Source organism: Temnothorax curvispinosus, unplaced genomic scaffold (genome assembly GCF_003070985.1).
Source record: "Temnothorax curvispinosus isolate PA1 unplaced genomic scaffold, ASM307098v1 QBEX01001498.1, whole genome shotgun sequence".
Lineage (NCBI taxonomy): Eukaryota > Metazoa > Arthropoda > Insecta > Hymenoptera > Formicidae > Temnothorax > Temnothorax curvispinosus.
Genome location: NW_020211278.1, coordinates 1294733 through 1315796, shown reverse-complemented (window position 1 = coordinate 1315796; position 21064 = coordinate 1294733). Strand labels below are relative to the sequence as shown.

At 40.0% G+C, this 21064-nt stretch overlaps 3 protein-coding genes across 5 annotated transcripts in view; 2 read left to right on the top strand and 1 right to left on the bottom strand.

Annotated features, from left to right (window-relative positions):
• Positions 1-11373, top strand: part of LOC112464843 (atrial natriuretic peptide receptor 1) — a 65507-nt gene extending 54134 nt beyond the window's left edge. Inside the window, exons 1-19 of one of the 3 annotated variants that reach the window (XM_025032092.1) lie at positions 365-569; positions 2040-2208; positions 5043-5208; positions 5571-5645; positions 6103-6382; positions 6596-6705; positions 6826-7014; positions 7173-7393; positions 7716-7955; positions 8161-8287; positions 8372-8580; positions 8760-8910; positions 9105-9264; positions 9342-9502; positions 9583-9749; positions 9954-10100; positions 10179-10371; positions 10530-10803; positions 10968-11373. In XM_025032092.1, the coding sequence (XP_024887860.1) occupies positions 500-569; positions 2040-2208; positions 5043-5208; positions 5571-5645; positions 6103-6382; positions 6596-6705; positions 6826-7014; positions 7173-7393; positions 7716-7955; positions 8161-8287; positions 8372-8580; positions 8760-8910; positions 9105-9264; positions 9342-9502; positions 9583-9749; positions 9954-10100; positions 10179-10371; positions 10530-10803; positions 10968-11251 (3393 nt within the window). In that variant the 5' untranslated portion in view covers positions 365-499 and the 3' untranslated portion in view covers positions 11252-11373. Of the gene's footprint in view, positions 1-364; positions 570-2039; positions 2209-5042; positions 5209-5570; positions 5646-6102; positions 6383-6595; positions 6706-6825; positions 7015-7172; positions 7394-7715; positions 7956-8160; positions 8288-8371; positions 8581-8759; positions 8911-9104; positions 9265-9341; positions 9503-9582; positions 9750-9953; positions 10101-10178; positions 10372-10529; positions 10804-10967 lie in introns of those variants that run through there. The other 2 variants (XM_025032098.1, XM_025032105.1) reach the window with 2 other exon arrangements.
• Positions 11374-11480: 107 nt separating this feature from the next.
• On the bottom strand, positions 11481-17680 carry LOC112464888 (cysteine and histidine-rich protein 1 homolog). The gene is made up of 7 exons (XM_025032164.1): positions 17534-17680; positions 16783-17066; positions 13549-13787; positions 13028-13239; positions 12601-12761; positions 12224-12426; positions 11481-12099 (listed from the first exon to the last, which is right to left on the bottom strand). The coding sequence occupies exons 1-7, from the start codon at positions 17571-17573 to the stop codon at positions 12072-12074; spliced, it is 1167 nt and encodes a 388-aa protein (XP_024887932.1). The 5' UTR covers positions 17574-17680; the 3' UTR covers positions 11481-12071.
• A 29-nt stretch (positions 17681-17709) lies between these two features.
• LOC112464909 (probable small nuclear ribonucleoprotein G) lies at positions 17710-19066 on the top strand. The gene is made up of 4 exons (XM_025032207.1): positions 17710-17978; positions 18097-18119; positions 18588-18712; positions 18937-19066. The coding sequence occupies exons 1-4, from the start codon at positions 17947-17949 to the stop codon at positions 18985-18987; spliced, it is 231 nt and encodes a 76-aa protein (XP_024887975.1). The 5' UTR covers positions 17710-17946; the 3' UTR covers positions 18988-19066.
• Positions 19067-21064: the final 1998 nt, after the last annotated feature.

Sequence of the window (21064 nt, the reverse complement as noted above, 5' to 3'; positions counted from 1 at the left end):
CAGGAAGAAATATTGGAAGAGATTTTTCTTTTGTTTGAAAGGTGATTGATTTCGAAACTTCGGTTGATCTACGGGTGCAAAAATCCACCTCCCCCGCGACTTCGGGGTCGAAAAGCGTCGGGAACGAGATTCGAAAATCGCGATAATTTACTTATTTTCATCCCGCGATTCGTATCTACGCGTACGAAGCATAATTAGCGCGTGCCGTGACATTTTTTCCCCTTTTTTCCCTCTTTTTTTCCTACTCGCGGATACCTCCGAGGGGCGCGTCGGATTGCGCATTGCCACGGCTCCGTGGGACTGTATCAACCCCTATATAAGGCTGAATCCTTCCCCGCGAAAGTTTAGACGTGGCTCAGCGGGCGGTCCGACGTGTGATCGTTCCCTTTTCCGTTTTCTTTTTTTGTTTTCACGACATACACGTGACCACCACCCTGCGTGTGCGGGGATCCCAGCCCTTCTCTCCCCGCGATTCGAGAGAATAACCCTTCGCCTCGTTATGTTCGCGAAGACGAGGTCGTTCGTGCTGTCGGTCATTGTTGCTTCGCAAGTGTCGTGGCTCGTGAGTGGTAAGACGTTTGCTTATTCACAAAGATGTTTTTCCTTTTTCGTCGGAATGTACTTTCTTATTGCGCAAAGTGCCCCGGAATCCCACAATTTTCGAACGAGATCAGATCAATTTTTATCTGATTAATTTTATTTAACTTAACACGAGATATACGCGCGCACATATTACTTTCTTTTATTATAATAATTTTCTTTTAATTAATACGCGCTCGCATTGTTTTTTCTCTGCTGTTGTAAAGTATTATAATATACTATGTCTGGTGCGTAAAAGAAAAGAAACGGATAATTTTCTCTGGAATAAAATTATTTAAGTGCTAGTATAAGATCCACTTTTAATGCACTTTTATAAATATATATAAACGAATTTTAATATCCCTGTTGAATGATAATAAGGTACATTTCAAGAAATACACACACCTATGGTAAAATCTTACTTTTAAAGAACATCCACGTCCATCGATTTTCTTTTATCAAAAGTTTACCGACATGCTGTTTAATATAAGTGATGATAAATGTTTCAATATGCAACTTACGTATCAATCCCTATATAAGGCTGAATCCTTCCCCGCGAAAGTTTAGACGTGGCTCAGCGGGCGGTCTGACGTTTTTCGTTTTCTTTTTTTGTTTTCACGACACACACGTGTATCAACGTTTTATTTTACCACTTAATAAATACAATTGTTAACTCTTAAATGTGCAATTTCGTAAGCATTCTGAATATTTTTTCAATAAATAGTGACCTTCTGGGCCTTCCCATTCAGAAAAGAAAGAAGGCCCTTTACAGATGTGCAAAGCCGCGCATTTTCAGTTCGAACTTCATAAGGGAGATTACACACGGAGAATCGAAAATTCGCTTTGCATATATGCAAAGCTGCGCACTTAAGGGTCAAGCGTGTTTTGCGCGACTTTATCGATTTGCAGTTCATTTGAAATTTCTATATGTTTCGATGGCGGGAATATGAGCTCATTGGATATGCATGGCTTGTAGTTCAGTATTCTATGTCCCCTCTCGGCTTTTCTACTGTGTGTAATCGCGCGTATGAATAAAACGAATGTATTTTCTGTGTGATTTCTTCAACAAATAGCGACACGTCGGCAGCATTTCTTCTGCGTAGTTGCGCAAATTAACGCCCCGGCGTTTCAATTTGCAAATTCGAATCCCAAGTTATTCCTGCACAGTCGCATTGCAGTTTTTCAATTACAAAAGTTATTTTGATTTATTGTGAAATATTTTATTCGAGTTAAAGCGTCTGTAATTTTACATATGAGCAGCTTTTGAAATAATTGCTGGAATTTTTTTAAGCAACATATCTTTTGCAAATATCGCAGAGATAATTATTCTCGGCTTTGTTCGTCCTCGATTTCAAGCCCGTGTTCAAACACAGCATTATTTTCGATTAAGCGTTCAAAATGCTTGTCGATATCCACACTCGTGACACGACGGAATCTCACTCCTTTGATCCGCTTCGTAGTGGATTACGGAAATCCTCTGCGGGTGTATAACGTGGGCGTACTCATGGCATCCCATCTCGACAGCCCGTTTGATCTTGAGCGATGTGGCCCGGCGGTCGACCTGGCTTTGGAAGAAGTCAACGAATTCCTGAATGTTCACAACGTGCAGCTGCGCAAAGTTCAAGGAAGGTAACTTTGTGCCCAATATTACTGTCGGCAAACGTAGGGAGGAGGATCGTCCATCATTTTAGACGCCGTATCAATCAAAACTGACGAAACAGCGAGGAAAATTATCAAATTCGTCCGTCGAGTCAATTTAACAATCGCCGACGTCTAATCTTCTCAATGCACGATAACGAAAAACATGTATACCGGATGAAAGACGCGTAAGGGTGTCTCGCCATCGTAATTCTCCCTCATGTCCCTTTAATGGACCGGCCGTTCGTAATGCGTGCTCCTGTCATTTTCGTTTGGTGATTTTTTATTTTTTTTTGCCGTTTCGGTCGTTGCTACAACGGGTGGAAAGAAATGCCGTCGAAGGAGGAAAAAGTACGTGATAAAAATATTCGAGATTACGAGTATGTCTAAGAGGTAGTCACGTACAATGACTGTGATGTCATAAACGTAAATAAAAGACATTCCTTCGCATCGGATGAGAGACGTCATTACTTTCTGCACCGTGATACGCGAATCTTATATTATTTCCCGCCGAGTTACATTTTGCGCGCGTTATAATTCGTTTCGCTGCTCACGTGCACCCCTTTTGCGTCATTACATTGATACAATTGAACAGGCATTTGCATGGAAAGATGCGCTCGTGATATATAAACCGTACAACCCTCTCGAGAGATCGGCGGCAAAGGAAAAAAAAACGACGAATTATCTACGACAGAAAATTATTTTTACGTACGACATTCGCTATTATATCGATCCATTTCTCTCCTCCATACACGGTCGTATGAAAAATGTATTCATATGCATACACGGAGTATGTACCGCCGCGCCTATGTCTACGTTACGTGGTTTAATATTTATATCTGTTTCACGGGGATTACACACTGAGGTTGTAATCACTTTTTTAGCGATGGCATCGAGATATATCTTTATAACGGCAGTACTTATAATTAATTGCGTTGTAAAATAACCTAATGAATTAATCCCCGACGAAAATTCCAACAATTCGTTGATAATTATACGTATCTGTTGAGCGCGAATTACACGTTGTTGTAATCATCATTTTAATAGCGGCCTCGAGACGTCCTTGTAACGGCATTTAATTAACCGCGGCGTAAAATGGCCGTTCTTCTAATGAATTAATTCCTGACAAAAATTCCAATAATTCGTTAATAATTACATTATCCACTGAGCGTGAATCACGCTGTAATCGCCGTTTCAGTACTGGCACCGAAGTCCCGCGTCTTTATAACAGCATTTAATTAACTGCGATGTAAAACTATTTTTGTAATTAATTAATTCCTGATGAAAATGATTTATTGACAATTACAGATGTTACGCGGGTGTTACAATCACTGTTGCAATTCTTATTTCCATGAATTAACCCCCGACGAAAATTCCAACATTTATTTTGATTTATTGACAGTTTCGTACGCGAGCGTTGTGGAAATTAAATTCTTTTCTATCGCGAACCGCGAGATTCCCCAACCGTCCGCATTGTCATTGTAAACATTTGCCGGAGAAACCGCGGCATTTCTGTGTGCCGCGCCGCATTCTCAACATTTTCAATTAGCGCAGATCGATCTCGGGGAATTCAATCATTGGCCATTCATCGGGCACAATTAATGCGCCATTATCTCGAGTTGTTGCTCGCGGCGACGCGTCCCGTTCCCTATACGCGACGAATGCACCGTGATTATTGTTGCTATTCGTCGCTAATTGCGCGTACGCGGAATATTCGCACCGAAATGCGCATTTCGCCCCCTCAAGGACGCGGTACGTGCGTCACGTGCAACTGCACACGAGTGAGAGAGAGAGAGAGAGAGAGGGTGAGGACGTTCGGCTTATCCCTCTCGCTATCCACCCCCAGTAATCCAATCGTATTGTGTTTGCGTTTTAATACGTGATACATGCGATCCATCATATAGTCCACTTTATGCGTCTTCACTGATTGATATTAACCGTGTACGCGTACATTTTCCATTATCAATGCAGGATAGGATTGTACATTTCTACGTTAACGCGGGAATTGGACTGCTGTAACCGCTGAATTCGAAAAATAAACACAGGGCTTTTTCGTTTAACGATTAAATAGCAACGTGAACATGCATTCACGTGTGTATTAATATTAAAAACTCATATTATTGACTACATCTACATACAAAGGGATCAAGAAATATTGAAGTTATTAATTGTTTAAAAATTAAATGAAATCTCTAATCCAGCCCTTAGTAAAAGCTGAAAGAAAAGAAATATCAAATCTTTTTCTTTTCTTTATATTTATAATTATCTGTTTGCATAGCAAAGGTTTTAAAATTTGTCGATATAAAAAAATAATACACTTTTCCAAAACTTGCGACATTAAAATTTCACAGGCAAGACAATTTTTTTATCTTGTCAATAAAAAAGAATTAAATATTTCAAAAATCTCTTGAATCACTTCGTGACCAAATATAGAATGTATGTCAAATTTGAAGTAATCTGGTTGAAAAACTTTTTAGTTATATCAGAACCATCGTTTTGAGAAGACCATGATTACAGTGTACTCATTAATCTAATTTATTTCCTAATTTGTAATAAAACAAAAATAATATTTAAAAAATGAGTAATACGTGTACATAAATTTTCAGAAAATTTTATTTTTTCCAATTTTTACAATGGTCTAATTTCTATATAGCCAGGATTTCTTTCTAATAGTTATAACTGTGCTAAAAGACTGAGACAATCATTTGCGTATTTGACAATAAATCGAGACCAAATCAATTCAAATCAACGTTGATTTAAACTGATCGCGATACTTAACAGACGGTCGGATGTTGAACGACAAATGTTCGGTTCGAATTTCTCAGTTATCCGACCTGCAGCGGGGCGAGAGCACCCGGTTTAGCGGCGGACATGCATTTCCGGGACAACGTGATCGCATTCGTCGGGCCAGCCTGCGCCTTCGCTCTGGAACCGGTAGCACGTCTTGCGGCCTACTGGAACAGTCCAATTATCACTGGCATGGGTGATCAAGTGAGTCGCACTTGCTTTTGCGCTGTAGGTACACGTGTCAGCATCTAATTATCAACTCCACACCGTACATTTCGTCCGCGCGATTAATTTACCATAAACGTTACATTTGCCGTAACCTCGGCATTTGACATTAATTAATCTCGCAACGATGGTCCTTGAAGACCACCCGAGTAGAGGGATGCCGTAACTGTAAATTCGTGAAATTGCGTTAAATTAGATCAATCTCCCATCTCGCATCCCTATTTTCTAATGTCCCATTTTGATGTCGCATCGTACATTTTGATATTATTACTCCGTATTGTGTCAACGTTAATATTAAATTATATATGTGAAACGTGATTATCACTTTCTTGCGAACCAAGCCTCCCTCGGAGGGCGAACTGTCAGTCACGTCCGGTATCCTTGGAAGGATCCATAAGTGGAAGAATGAAACGTCGGTAAGAAGCGAAAGAGTCTCATAGAATCTTTTCCTTTCTTTCCAATTGCTGCGAATGTTAAGCATTTATGATAGTTGACGTTGCTTGTCTGACATTTTATTTTTTTTAAATATAGCATCATTAATATCTTAATTAGCTGCTCGCTAATTACGACGAAGGACAGTCTGAGAGAGATAAATACTCTTGCATAATAATGTCACCTTACCCTCTCTCGTAAAACTCATTAAGCTCGGAATAACTATGTACGTCACAAGTTTCTCGTAATAATTATCACCATATCCCACCTAATTACTTGAATGATATCTGATATATTATCATAAATTATTTACTTTTCTTAACATATTGCTTTGACAAAAGATGAAGTCTCACGGTAGAGTCCAGATATTTTTTTCTCGTAGCCGATCTTTTCAACGACAGGATCTTTCGCGCTAATGTATCCTTCACCTTCTTCTCGAAGGGAATTTTCAAAGATAAAAGCAAGTACCCCACTTTAACGAGGATGTCGTACTGCCAGTGCCGTTTGCGGCTCGTCTTCGCCAGTGTGTTCAAGGAGTTCGGTTGGTCCCACGTCGCGCTGATACTGGACAGGTCGGACCTGTTCTCGTTGACGGTAGGGAAGAATCTGGAGTACGGTCTGCGCAAAAACGGGCTCCTGAAATTCGTGAGGGAGCTGGACGGGAATTCCGAGGACGAGTCGTATCACCTTTATCTGCGCGACGCGAGTATGTACGCGAGAAGTGAGTGATCGCTCTTGTCTTACGTTTGCAGAGTGTTCCGGAAGACTTGACATAAATTCTCTCTCGGAAGAAATTGACTCTAAATTTATTAAAATTATAAATATAGATACATCTTTATTGTAATTGTCATTGAAACGGATTCTAGGAAAATTGCGATTCAGAAACGCTTCAGAAACGTTCTTAATGACGATTAAAGTAACAATTTGTTAACAGTCGTGATACTCAGTGTTCGTGGAACGCTGGTCAGAAGATTTATGCTGGCCGCGCACGAATTGGGCATGACGAGAGGAGACTGGGCTTTCCTCGACGTTGAGATATTTCACGTAAGGCCATAAAAAATGAAAAAATAATATCGTAAACCCGTCATACATCAACGTGACAGCAAAACTGTATCACGCGTGACACTTCTCCATCAATATAAAAGCGATCAAATAATTTTCAAGGGTTCCTACTGGGGCGATCACGACTGGGAGGTCGGGGACGAGGACGATGCCAATGCCAGGAAGGCTTACGAGGCTCTGCTAAGGGTGTCTCTCCTTCAGCCGACCAGTCCGCGATTTCAGGATTTCGCTGAGAACGTCAGGCAACGCGCGCAAACTAATTACAATTACACATTTCCGGAGGGTGAAGAGGTGAGGTCCAATTAAAATAAGATTTCTCTAAATCTAATCTTGAGAGCACAATGACATTCCGAAACTCGAAAGTCGCGATTTTTCGAGGGTTCAAGGACAATTAATAAATCAATAAAATTGATCCTCAAGGTGAAATGAACTTCTCGCTTTTTGCACAGGTGAATTTCTTCGTCGGAGCATTTTACGACGGTGTTTACTTGTTAGGGATCGCGCTGAATGAGACTCTGGCCGAAGGTGGCGATATCAGGGACGGCATATCTATAACGAGGCGAATGTGGGACCGAGACTTCATAGGGATTACGGGTCACGTCAGGATAGACGACAACGGAGATCGTGACGCGGATTACAGCATCCTTGATTTAGATCCCATTACCGGAAGGTCACTTGAAATTTATGTATTCCGTTCGACGCGGCTTTAACGTTGGCGGTCGAGAAGCAAATTGCGAATTTATAATGAGCAGACGCCTAGGAAACTAGACATTTTTTTCTAAATTAGATAAAGATATCGTAGTTTATCTTGTTGTATCGAGGATGAGAGTAGTTCTCTTCAACATTAGAGAAAATAAAAGAAATTCTATAAAAATACGATGCGAAAGGAGGATCAATTCAGCCGATCTAAAATATTATTAACATTATATGTTAATAAAATATCACACAAATCGTCAAAGATGAGTTGAAAGATATTGACAGGTGTTTTGCAGGTTCGAAGTGGTCGCTCATTATTTGGGACTAAATCGAGAATACAGTCCTATGACTGGCAAAAAGATCCACTGGCCGGGAGGAAGGGAAGGACCCCCGCCAGATATTCCGGAGTGCGGGTTTTTGGGAAACGATCCGGATTGCACATCGAGGAGAGAAGCTTACACGTTTGTAGCTTACACGGGCATAGCGCTCGCCGTGTTTTTGCTCGCTGCTATTACAGCCGCGTGTCTTTTGTACAGGTATGTACGACGCGATTCGTTAGACCTTACATTTGATCCGAGTTTTGTATAAATACAAACAGTAAGTATGTAAAATAAAAGAAATGAGAGAAAATATTAAAAGCACCGATATAAAGACATGAATATAAAATTGTTTAGTATTTATAATTAATTTGCGAAGAATATAAAATTATACTAATCGACACGTGAAATCTTTTTGCACCAGGCATTTGCGTCTGTCCGCTGATCTCAATAACATGTCCTGGCGCGTAAGACCTGAGGAATTGCTTCTGGAAGTTGGGAAACAGTTCTCGTCGAAGATAAATTTGCACCAAGCGATGTCCGACGCAAATGTGAGCGATAAATTAGGATTACGCACAACGTGCATAGGGAGCGCGACAAGAGATTACTTGATTTGATTTATTATTTAATCGTAGAATTATGGGTTGGAACAGAGGATACGTCGCGGTTCGCAGATCAGTTGCGAATCTCTGCCGCCTACGACAGTCTTTACCACTATCGGGATATACAAGGGCGAGAGGGTAGCCATCAAGAAGATCACGAAGAAGAAAGTGGTCGACGTGACGAAGAAATTGCTCTGGGAAATCAAGCAGGTCAGGGACGTTACGTCGGAGAACACCGTGAGGTATTTACAAATTTTTTCCCCCGTGTTTCATTTCGTAAACAATTAAAGGATGACCGTTCGCAAGATCTCTTCGATAGCATAATGTATTCAGCATCAGCATCAGCGTAACATCGCTGACGCAACTTTAAGCTGCCATTGCAGTTTCTTGTCGTTTATTAATAAATTGAATTGCTCGCTAGATTTATCGGAGCGTGCCTCTGTTCGCCGTCGCCGACTGTTTTAATTCTTACCGAATACTGTCCCCGAGGATCGTTGAAGGATGTTCTTGAGAACGAGGCGATCAAGCTGGATTGGAATTTTCGGATGTCCCTAATCCACGATATCGCCAAGGTAGAGGCAGGTGCAGAAGTTGTGTTTCTCCTACGTTCTTAAATACATTTTCGATACATTTAAACCATTTTTATATAACTTTTTAACTTTATATAACTTAATTATGTCTATAATCGATTAATGTAATATTAATTGGTGTATCGCGCATCTGCAAAGCGTGACGCGAAAACGACAAAGAGATTGCTTCCTCGCAGGGAATGTCTTATCTTCACGCCAGCGAGGTCTCCGCTCACGGAAAATTACGATCGTGTAATTGCCTGATCGACGGTCGCTTCGTATTAAAAATCTCGGACTTCGGCCTCAAAACACTCACCACGCCCTCCGACTTGATTATAGACGAGAGCTATTACACCAGTGAGTTGCATAAAGAGAAAATAAATCGATATATTAAAGGTGGGGCATCAATATGACGTTTCGTCTACATTTTCAAGAATTGCTTTGGATCGCCCCGGAACTCTTGCCATTAACGGTGACACCCGGTAGCGCGGCGACGCAGAAGGGCGACGTTTATAGCTTCGCGATTATTCTTGAGGAGATAGTGGTCCGCGGTGGCCCGTACGAGGTAGCCAGGACCTTTATGACGGCGCAAGAGGTGCGATCCGTTTCATTCCTGTCTTTTTAATTCTAATTTTAGCGCGATTTCTTTATCACTCCGATGTCTTTGCTGCAAAGATCGTAACCAGGGTATCAGCGTCGGAGAATCCCCCCTTGAGGCCGGAAGTCACGCCGAAGGATTGTCCGCCGGACATACTGTCGTTGATGGAAAGGTGCTGGACCGAGGTTCCCGACGAACGGCCTAGCTTCCACGCGATTCGCGGCACGATACGAGGAATCATGAAGTATATTTTTATTTAAAATTTTATAATTAATCATGGCACACAGGCGACTCATTCGCATCACGTCGTGCTTCGATATATATTTTTCATATATTTATATTATATCTTGATATCCTACGACCGAATCGACCATCGCAATAAATACAGAAATTAGATAATAAACGTAAGATATAAATACGCTACAAAAGAATTGCGTCCACGTTTCAGGGGATATTGCGAGAATTTGATGGACGATCTTCTACGGCGGATGGAGCAATACGCCAATAATCTGGAGGCGCTCGTTGAGGAAAAGACCGAGCAGTTGAGCCTAGAGAAGCGTCGCAGCGAGGAACTGCTGTACCAAGTGCTCCCGAGGTATCAGAATCATTCACCGTTCACTTTATTGAGCTCTTCGGCTTTTCGCCCTTTTTTAATAGAGCGAATTTTTTAAAGGCAGGTCGCCGGTCAGCTGATGGCCGGGGAAATGGTGCAACCGGAGCAGTTCGAGTGCGTCACCATCTACTTTAGCGATATTGTCGGTTTCACGGCGCTATGCGCGCAGAGCACGCCTATGGAGGTCGTGGATTTTCTGAATGATTTGTACAGTACCTTTGACAGTATTATCGGATTCTACGACGTTTACAAGGTAGACGTATAAAAAAAAAAAAAAACAAGTAAGCGCGCGTAAATGATTCGTTTCAGGAGAAAGAAGCGCATTTGCGCCAAAGTTGCTCAAACTCTAACGACAGACGCTGGGACGACTTTGAGAAAGGAAATTATCTTGAAATTGAGACTGATTCGCAGGTGGAGACTATAGGAGATGCGTATATGGTAGCGTCTGGTCTTCCGGAGAGAAACGGCGACGAACATGCCAGAGAGATTGGACTGATGGCCCTGGCGATACTGGATGCCGTCAGATCGTTCACCATAATGCACAAGCAAAACACACAACTGAGCGTGCGGATAGGCGTGCACAGCGGTCCGGTTTGCGCCGGGGTGGTGGGTCAAAAGATGCCGCACTATTGTCTCTTCGGCGACACCGTGAACACGGCGTCTCGAATGGAATCTTCCGGTCTTCGTAAGATAAATCCTACATTAGAGCAACAATGACAATTGAAAAAAAAAACTCACAAAAATTCCGAGTCTTAAAAATTGAATTTCTGTCGTTTGAATTTCACAAGATAAAGTAACTAGGATTAAGTAACTAATTATAATTATTTAATTATAATTTATGTCTCGCAGCTTTGAGAATACACGTCTCCGAGGCGACGAAGAATATCTTGGACAAGTTTAGGACGTTCGACCTTGAGCTCAGAGGCGAGGTGGAGTTGAAGGGAAAGGGTAGGGTAACATCTTACTGGTTGACCGGTTGTTCGGAGCCCGACTCCAGGTTGGCCGTGCCGAGGTATCGCAGGCTCAGTAGCAGCCAACCCGAGAACAATTTGAATCCACTAATCTTTCCGCCAAATAACACGAACGGCCCGAAACCAAGTAACAATACCTTCATCAACTTGGCGGAATTATAATGATTAACATTTAGGGTATACGGCAACCTTTTAGGTTGCAACGAGAAGGAATTTCCAATGTGCCACACGCGTCACTTGAGGTATAAAAATGTGCGTAAAAAAATTAGGTATCCATAAAAATTACCGTAGAGGCGCTACTTTTTTTCGGTGCCGTTCTTCGATGTGTAAAAATGACTTAACGCTACGTCAGTATGAATTGGATGTATAATAAAATAGTTTTAGTCTTATATTACAATTACACCTTTTATTCGGAATTTTACATCGATAGCGTCTTATTTATTTAAATAAAGGAAAAACGATAGGCTCTTCGTGGACAAGGGTATGTGTATTAAATTAATATCATCTAAGCGATACTGATCATTTAACTTTACCTTGGAGGGGGTACAAGCACATTGCACAAAATTGGTACGTACATTAATACAATAATTTATCATCTAACAATGATCTACATAAAACTACTCTCTAGTCTTTAGTTTCTTCTTTTTTTCCTTTTAATGTAAAAGTGTTTGATGTAAAAGAGAAATATAAATTCATTCAAACTAATTTTTCCAATACTTATACAGTACTGTGCTTTTTGTGTATGTCACATCGTCTTAATTTTATACATATGTATTTTCAACATGTATTTTTAAAACATTACAATATTAGCATTCTCAGATTCTCCTTCGTTATCGTTATCATTACCATGATCAATATCGCTACTGTAAACGATTATAAATCTCTGTGATCTCTATATTTTTATTTGTCATTATATCTAGAAGGTCTTGTCAATCGATTCCATTTGTGACAAAATCTTGACAATAGATATTATCGTTGTAAGCTACTTAGACGCCAGGAACATTATTAGTCTGCAAACGAAAAATTACACGTTGTACATATAAGTTACACTCATCGTGTATTATATTGTAATAAAGTAACTGCAGTAGAGAGAGAGAGAGAGAGCTCTATCGCGTTCTAAAATCGGTCCTTTACCTAAAACTGATGGCTTTAGCAGCGAGAAGTCTATTACACTCTGCCGTGTCCGGTAGCGGCAATGTAAAATATGGGCTCTCGTTTTCCTGCTCGGTGAACTCGAATCTGTGAATTCTCGGATGGACTTTCATATCGCCAAACGGGCCTTTCAAGATCAAGTAATAAACTGGTAGCGGATAAGTGGTTTTTGTCTTTAGTATCAGCTACGAAACATATATTTTCATACTTAGATCGCAGTGTGTACATCGTACATCGGATTTATATTTCAATAATCTCTTTTACTCTTAGCTCGCGTACATGTGCACGTATATGAATGACATATGTTGCCATACTTAAAGCTCTTTCTGAAATTAGTAAGGACATGCGGTTTTTCGTACTTGGTAAGTTATGTCTCGCTCTGAACTTTGAGTAGGATCGCGTTGATTGCTATTGATCCTGGCCTTCACTACCCACTGATTGTTGAAAGCGCCAAATCGTGAGGTTTCGTAAAATAGTTTATGAATAAACTCGTCAGTACGATACGGCTTCATCTGTAAGTCTACAAATGATAAAAATTTTACAGATAATTGATAAATCCTTCGAGCGTCGTCTGTAGCTATGAAAGGAAGACAAGATACAATAGAAAGACAAGTCAAGAGAGCTAAAGTTAACATCGTGACCCAAAAGAATCATTTATACAATTGTAATCTGTCCGTTGCTGCGAGGAAAAAAAATCATATGGCATACATTTTCTCTCTAGTAATCTATAGATTTTTTTAATATGTCTGCCTAACGTTATAACAATGCTTAACAATTGATACAGACCGTTGAACGTGATTTTCTCGTAGGACAAAAGATCAAAGACATTGTCATAGAGCCTACGTTCTTCCAAGGTGCGGGCATCGATCTCGCGCAGAGCCTCCATCACGTCCGCACCCGTACGATGAGGATGAGCGCAGTGACCCTCGTGTTCCGGGATCTCGTGATTCGGACCTCGCCACGGACAACCGATTCTACTATATTTGCAACTAGATATCCTGTACAAGTAATTAGATATTGGATGAGCACACACATAAATACAAAGTCGTATAACAAGGAGAGCATGGTGGATTGTGAGAAAACTCTAAGGCTTTAAGACATATATTTCTAATCTGCGATGCATATTAAATTTTAGGAAATTTTAGGGACGTTATGTTTGTGTGCACACAAATAATTGCCTTCTACTACTATTTGCGCAGTCCACCTGTAATTACATTGTAAAGAGATCAGTTGCATTAGTTGAGAGATGACAATGAAAAAAAAAACCCCGGACATGTGAGATTATAAGTTTTGCCTTACGGATTTACCTTTCCTCGCACATAGCCTCCTCATGGTGCTCTAAGGAATTTCGCGGGAACTCCTTCGCGCAATATTGACATTCGGCAGGTAACTCAGACACGGCTTTTTCAACTGCCAGATTTCGTGACGCGGTGGTTTTGCTGATTTCGATTCTGCAGTTGGGGCATGTTGCCATCTCGTCCCGCAGCCTGGCATCTGCGAGGACATGAGTGAAGCAACCAGCACACATCAAGTGTCCATTAGCACACTGTGAACATCATTGCAGCATGTATTATTAACGTTCTTGTGTTTTGTTAAATTTTCTTTTTTATTTTTTTACATATATAAGAGAAGGCTAAACACCTAGTTCTCGAACACGTACGTTATACGTTATACGTTTACAAATGAATGAATTATTTAAAATGTATGCAACTCTCTAAATCACAAATTTCAACGACTTTTCGTGAGAAACATAGCCAACGTTATTAATTCAATTATTAACAACAAAGATATTTCTTTTCTGTTTTATCACAACGTTTTGTTACGCAAAGCGTTCGCTCTCCGTTTCGCATTATCCGTTGCGCACTACAGAACCCCCAGAAACCCAAATAGAGAACCAAAAAAATTAATGCCATGTATATTACCATCACTTTGACGTTTAAACCTGAAACACAAAATCGTACGGATACTCATTAATCACAGATATACTTATCGAGATCTGTTTTAAATTAGCACGAGTAGTCTCTAAGGAATTACTTTTAACGGTACCAATATATATATATCGATGATACAGACGGGAAGAAACGAGGATGATGACACGTGGGACAAGTGAAAAGGGGGTGTTTTATGCGAAATAACTAACTAATAACCTTTAAGAATATTTATTTTTATCTTGCACTATACAGTTTGTACAGATCTTTTTTTGTTTTGTTTCTGTTATTCGCTTTCTCTCCCTCACTCTCACTCTCTCGCTGTTGACTATAACTGGGCATCGGTTTCGCATTTAATCTAACAATAGGCCCTAACAAAAGGCCCTTATATTCTCATTGTGCTCCGAATATTGTCCCTGCCACTCGATAGTCTCTTATAGTAAACATAGCGTTTCGTAAGGTTCAAGTATCATTATATATTATACACTAAACAACTACAGAGATCTAGAATCTTAAGTACTTCACTATTTTATCTAAACCGATTTAATAGAGAACACTAAGTGAACACGTGGTCACCGACCCCGTTATATTCCGTGATAGCTATAGAAACAAACATCGTTCTTTATAAATGCGATGGGTTCTGTGTAAAAGAAAAAAGGGGCGGGGGTAGGGTGCGGGGGGACGTTTGTAGAGACTTACAACTGAAAGAATACAATGGATAAGTCTTTGTGTCACAAATGAAAGCGTCTACGTGCGTCTCTGCACAGGAAACTTTACACTATGAGTTTACACACATATTATCCGTTTTAACATTAAGAATAATCAAGATAGGCGCGATACAACCTCACTGGTTACAATAGTTATTATAAATCCCTTTACGCCGTGTATCTCGCGGTATGTCAATACTCTAAAGAAAGGTATATCGAGATGAAAAAAAAAATCAAAAATTAACGGGACCGACGGGATTTCTCTGGGGGAATATCTACAAACGGTTTTACCGTGTAATCCCTCTTGCGATCAACACGTTTCTAAACGAGTATGAATAACTGCATGCATACACACAAGTCCAGAATGCTGCTTCGCACTCTGTCTAAGGTACCTGTTTAGGGATATTCCGAGGTATTCCTTGTATCTCTCCAGTAGTTGAAATTATATGAACACCGCGTTTCATTATTCGCAGTTACAAAACAAAAGGTCAGATAAGTATAAACAACTGCGGAAGTGTTAACAGATGCGCCACGTGGAAAATTCTGCGTGTAACTTTTTATATAGTATCAGGAAAGAGTGTTCTCTCTTTCTTAAATAAAAATCAAACACCTGGTTTCTCAAAGCAAAGATATGCGCATACGCGTCGTTTTACGGTTTTTTAATGTATCAAGTCGATCTGTAATATTGCAAAGGAAAAAACTCTTCTCGTATATCATATATACAAGTTTGCCACACAGAGATCCGCTGATTGGATACACCAGCAGACACATATCGTTTCCTTTAATATAAAGAAAAAAATATAAAGTCACCTACCTGCGGAAAACTTAACATGTCTCGTCTTGTCTCGATAGACAAACTCATTATTCGACCTGTGTATAAAGCTCAGTTTATGAGAGACAGGGGGACTATACGATTATTGTTACCATCATACTTGCTACCATGTATTTCGGCGTATATTTTAAAACATTATCGACACTAGGTAGAGATGAGAAACATAAGGGGGGAGGTCCAGCTTGGTACTGAGATGCGTTACATCACGACTCGTGTCTGCATTGCCATAACAAAATAGAAAAAAAAGTGCAACTATTTGACAGAGATGATTCGTTAGTCACACCTAGATCGCACGAGCTTGAAAGAAAAGGGAAAAGCGAAAGATGGAAACGGAGAGAGAGAGAGAAAGAGAAAGAATTTTTAGTAGAGGGATAAAGTTGAGGAGAAGATGCAAGATGCAGAGAGCCAGAGAGTCCGCTGTGAACAATAAGGAAGCAAAAGCGCGAAATTCCGTTTTTTTTTTTTTTTTATCATAGCGCACAAACTTTCTCCCAGAATTAAAGGCGTAGGTCGTACGTTTCTATACGAGATATCCGCAGCTTTTGATCGACTCGGTCGCACTTCTTCCAACGCGGGATGAATGGGATGCAACCGTTGCAACCTGGTCGACGTTACCGAAAAAGAGAGGCTTCTAGGTAAGCGGTCTTGCGCCTGGCGAGTGTCTCGCGGAAGGTATCCACGACAAACGACCTGGACCACCTGGATTCATACTCGTCTTCGTCAGGGAAGCGAGATTGACGCGCGACCGTCTCGCTTACGCATCTCTAGGCTCTGAAACTCCGAAACGGCCTCCGAACGGAACGGGTCGATGGACCTGGGGTAGGCCATCGCGGGAAGGGGGGAAGGTGGTGGTCGCATGTCGCGATTGTCCGCCGCGTCGCGAATCGCGAATCCCGGGACGATCGTCGAATTTGAGGATACACACGGGCCAGGTTTTTATTTATCTTCCCAATAACGCGAGACCACGAAAGCTCCGGGGTGCTCCGTTACGCCAGGCCTCCCGCGGAGGAGGTGGAGGAGGAGAGGAAGGTGTGAGAGGTAGGAGGAGGGGTAGAGGGGGGGAGCCCGACCTACCTGATAGACGGCCGCGCGAGGCAGATCGAGGCATACTGCGCAGCAGAGGATGCCACCCAGACGGTGCTCAAGTTTCTGCTCGGTTTTCGCGGCGTCCTCGGCGCGCGTCGTCCTGCGCCGCTTCTTGTCGGGCTCGTGGAAGTCCTCGGGCTTGTCGTGCTCCTCGCGCAGCGGGGCCGCGACGGCGGTGGCCGCCGCGGTCGCGGCTACCTGCTCCGCGACGCCGCTCGACGATGCAGGCTCGTTGCTCGGGTCCGCCATGTTGCTTGTTTTGGAGTTTTCCCCTGAACGAACGCGAGAAATGCGCAGATGTAAAGAGACGCCGTTCCTCCACCTCTCCCTCTCCCTCGCGCGTTCTCTCGCTCTCTTTTTCTCTCTTTCTCACTCTCTCCCTCTTTCTCTCTCTCTCTTTCGCCCTGACCTGACGTAATGCAACGCGCGCACTAGTGTCCGGTCCTCTCACACACTCTTTCTCTCTCTCTTTCTCTTCCCCGCCGACCCTTTTTTCCTCACCCTTTCGGAGCGCACTCCGAAACTCCGAACCCGCGCGGCTCGCGGCGCCCGGAACTCTAGTGTGCTCAGCCGGATGCTGACATACCGCCGGAAGCTAACAATTTTTGGAGTAGCCCTAATATAAGTACGAATAACCTCACACATATAAACATACATATACATGTGCGTACATATTTATATGCATATATGCATGTGTATATAGCGTTCAAAATTAATTTAGCAAGTAGTGGATAAAAACCTTCGTCACCCTTCCGTACACTTCCCAACCGTGCTTTCATACGCACGTTCCACGCGATCGCATAATTTTCGTGGAGATGGATACTGCTCCGAACTGCTTCCGAACGAGGTTATGTCACGCGAAACCTCTCCGCGACCAAGGACCTGAAGTTTGACGCACATCCGCAGTATCCGCACATCGCTGTCAGCTGTGTCGTTGATGGGCTGAAAGGACTAAGGAGGAGGGAGGGAGGAACAATCGATTCTCAGGAGTGGAAAATCCTATCCCTTCCATTGAGTTACGTAGTGCGTCTTCAGTCTCGGGTAGCTGATATTACTGAGTACTGACCGGTTCGGTAAATTTGTGGTCGCGTATTTTGCTAATTGTGTATCAGTGTATCCAGATAATTGAGGGCTCAGCCGCTATAATCGAAAATGAGTAAAGCACATCCCCCGGAGCTTAAGAAGTAAAGTATATTTTTCGCAAGCCGGTGCGAGATCTCTCGCTACCGGCGTTGTTTGGTTTCGAGTACATGTCATGTTCATTATGTTATATATCCACTAATACTTCTGTATCCTTTTCAGGTACATGGATAAAAAATTGTCTCGTAAGTAATAGCGCAAGAACGTATTGATAAAGTCGAAGTTGCATCTCCAAGAGAAAGATTAAGCTTGCTCAAGCCTCGCTAAAGAGGTTAAGTTTGATGTGCACACGCAGTCATTAATGCCTATTGCCTATCTGAAACCATCTGCGTTCTGGGAATTGGGATTTCTATACGTTACGTGCACTAGTTGCCATAGAACAGTATCACTCAAAGATTTCTTTCACTTGTGATAAAGAAGTATTTTCTAAAAATGTTCATAGAATTAACTTCAACTTTGTTTCTGTAATATAAAGTTTTCCTAAGAAGACTAACCATAGATATAAGCAATTTACATTAAAACAGTTTTGTAAATTATTATTTTTCACAAGATATGCACTTTAGTATACATGTGGAAAGCGATATAACCATCGTTATGCGTTTCTATATAACCATCTTGTTCTTAACCCTGATTTCACTTAAACTATCTTGTAGTAAAACTGAACGGTGGTCGACGTGTTGTCGGGATATTGAGAGGCTTTGATCCGTTCATGAACATGGTCATAGATGAAAGCGAAGAGAAATGCAAGGATGGTACTACAAACAATATCGGCATGGTGGTAAGTTTTGTGATGGCTTTATACTTACTTTTATGAAAGCAGATTATGCGAATAAAGCTGTGGTCCACTTATCAATGCAAATGCTTCAAAACATTCCTCCTCCTTTTTCTTTTAGCGAAGAAAGAAGGAGCAGAAGAACGCTTCAAATCATTTGTAGTATTAAATGGACTGCAGCTTATTCGTAATATTATCAATATTCATTAATATAAATTGTATGTTTCTAGGTAATTCGTGGCAACAGCGTCATAATGTTAGAAGCTTTAGATCGAATATAATGTATGCTGCCGTAGAACTTTATCCGTATCTAATATGTATATTTTTAAATAAATAATCGAAACCTTTTTTAAGATATAATCAAGATGTTTAGCCTGAGCTTTTGATAAATAGTTTAGATTATTTTAATTCTTTTGTGTATTATAAATGACTTCTTCGATGGCACTACACCCCGAATTAAACTTTGACCTGGAGATAAACCGTCCCTATATGAATCTTTGCTCTCTTCTAATTTTATTGTAGTTGCCATTTTTATGAAAAGGGATTGCCCTATTGTGTTGAGACATACAATACACTTTATTTATCTCCGGTTATTTTGGGATCAAGTTCACGTTTTGAATACTTTATTTCTATATAGTGTAATATTTTCCTAACCGAAATTCTTAGTGTCATACATGATGTAAAAAGACCATTGTGTCATATATATATATATATATATATATATATATATATATATGTATATGTGGGATGCTAATTCTGGGAATCAAATTTTTTTTTGTTTGACAAGACTATTCTAGCAAGCTATGGGGAATTACCCAGGATCCCTATTATAAATGACTATTGGAGGAAAAATTATTTACAAACACGAATGGTTTATTAACAAATTTTTATTACAAACATAGGAGCGAAGATACAAGAATTGTAATACTGCATTTTATTATCATACTCGTCAGTACATTGAGAAAATAAATAAGCTTATTTTACTGAACATAATGCAATTACAGACTAAAGTAACCATGATATCATCACAAATAGTTAACTAATTTAATCCCTCACGAAATGTAAAATATTTTTTCGTAGTCGTCATCAACGCCCGGTTCATTCTATATTTTCATTATTTTGACTGCTTTCTTTATATTTATTGTAAGCTTTACTTTTTTGTAAAATATTCTATTTGAATAAGATGAATATCAATCTTCAAAGTACCAAGGCACAAAAAAAATTATGTATCAGAGCAGATAACATTGTTGCATAATTTCATACATCGTTTTGTGATAATAAAAACACTGGATTCATAATTATATAGCATAATCTTTAATACACACGTCCTTATATTAAAATACATAAATTCAGTACATGTTTGCTTAGTAGAGATTTATTCAAACTACCGACATTAAAACGTGTGTATCAAGCAATATCTATATTCACAGCGCGAATGTACATCTAAAGAATTGATATCAGAGAAAAATCTAGGAAACAAATATGAAACATGCTTAAACAGATTTTATTTCTGCAAACGGTCATCTACAAGCTTATAAAAAAATAAGCATGACTATATTAGAAAAAATTTCTGGTTTACAAGGCACTCAATATTATTTCATTGATTCAGGAACATCATTTATTCTCAACAAGTGATAGATGTGATATCTCGTAATAAAATATCTTATGACAATCGTATGATAATAATACCATCCTTTTATATTTTAGCAACAAGACAGAGCACAGCGAATATTGAATAGTGAATATTTTACGATGTATGCATAACGTACAAACTTAAATTTATTATTTAAAATATTTCATAATTTCATGTTATTTGTACTGTTCTGCTCTTATAATAAATTGTATAAAATAACAAAAAATTCCACTGAATACCATATGTTCAATAAATCTTAAAGAATAACTGTCATTTTCTTATTTTTGAATATTTTACGAATATGGCGCATCAAAAAGAATGGTACATTTAGTTTTTAAAGAGAAACATTGTTTTTAAGGAAAAAAAGCAATAAAGTAGTACGAATATTATGCATGAAACTATATCACAAATGTAAATGTAGCTTGTGCTATCTTGTATATGTCTTTTTAATGAAAACTAAAATGTAAAAACAAAAAGTATTTTCATACTCTGTTAATTATAATTCACTAATTTATAACTGAAAGAAATGGCTCTTCATACGGTATGTAGCGACAGTTTTTAATCTGTGCTGACATTTAAGGCTATTTCAGAATAAAGTCGCTCTTATACATTTTATATTAGACTAACATATTTCTTACGTACATAAACATTATTCCGTGTATCAATATATACGTGTCAATATGTAACATCGCAGCAGTCGTTATATTATTTCTATTTTTCTATTG

Coding starts and splice junctions, on each gene's coding strand:
- LOC112464909 (XM_025032207.1), top strand. CDS start 17,947: ATGAGTAAAGCACATCCCCCGGAGCTTAAGAA. Junction 17,979..18,096: donor CATCCCCCGGAGCTTAAGAA/GTAAAGTATATT, acceptor TATCCTTTTCAG/GTACATGGATAAAAAATTGT. Junction 18,713..18,936: donor CAAACAATATCGGCATGGTG/GTAAGTTTTGTG, acceptor GTATGTTTCTAG/GTAATTCGTGGCAACAGCGT.
- LOC112464888 (XM_025032164.1), bottom strand. CDS start 17,573: ATGAAAGCACGGTTGGGAAGTGTACGGAAGGGTGACGAAG. Junction 13,788..16,782: donor CTCGCGCGGCCGTCTATCAG/GTAGGTCGGGCT, acceptor TGATGTTCACAG/TGTGCTAATGGACACTTGAT. Junction 12,762..13,027: donor CGAGAAAATCACGTTCAACG/GTCTGTATCAAT, acceptor TATCATTTGTAG/ACTTACAGATGAAGCCGTAT.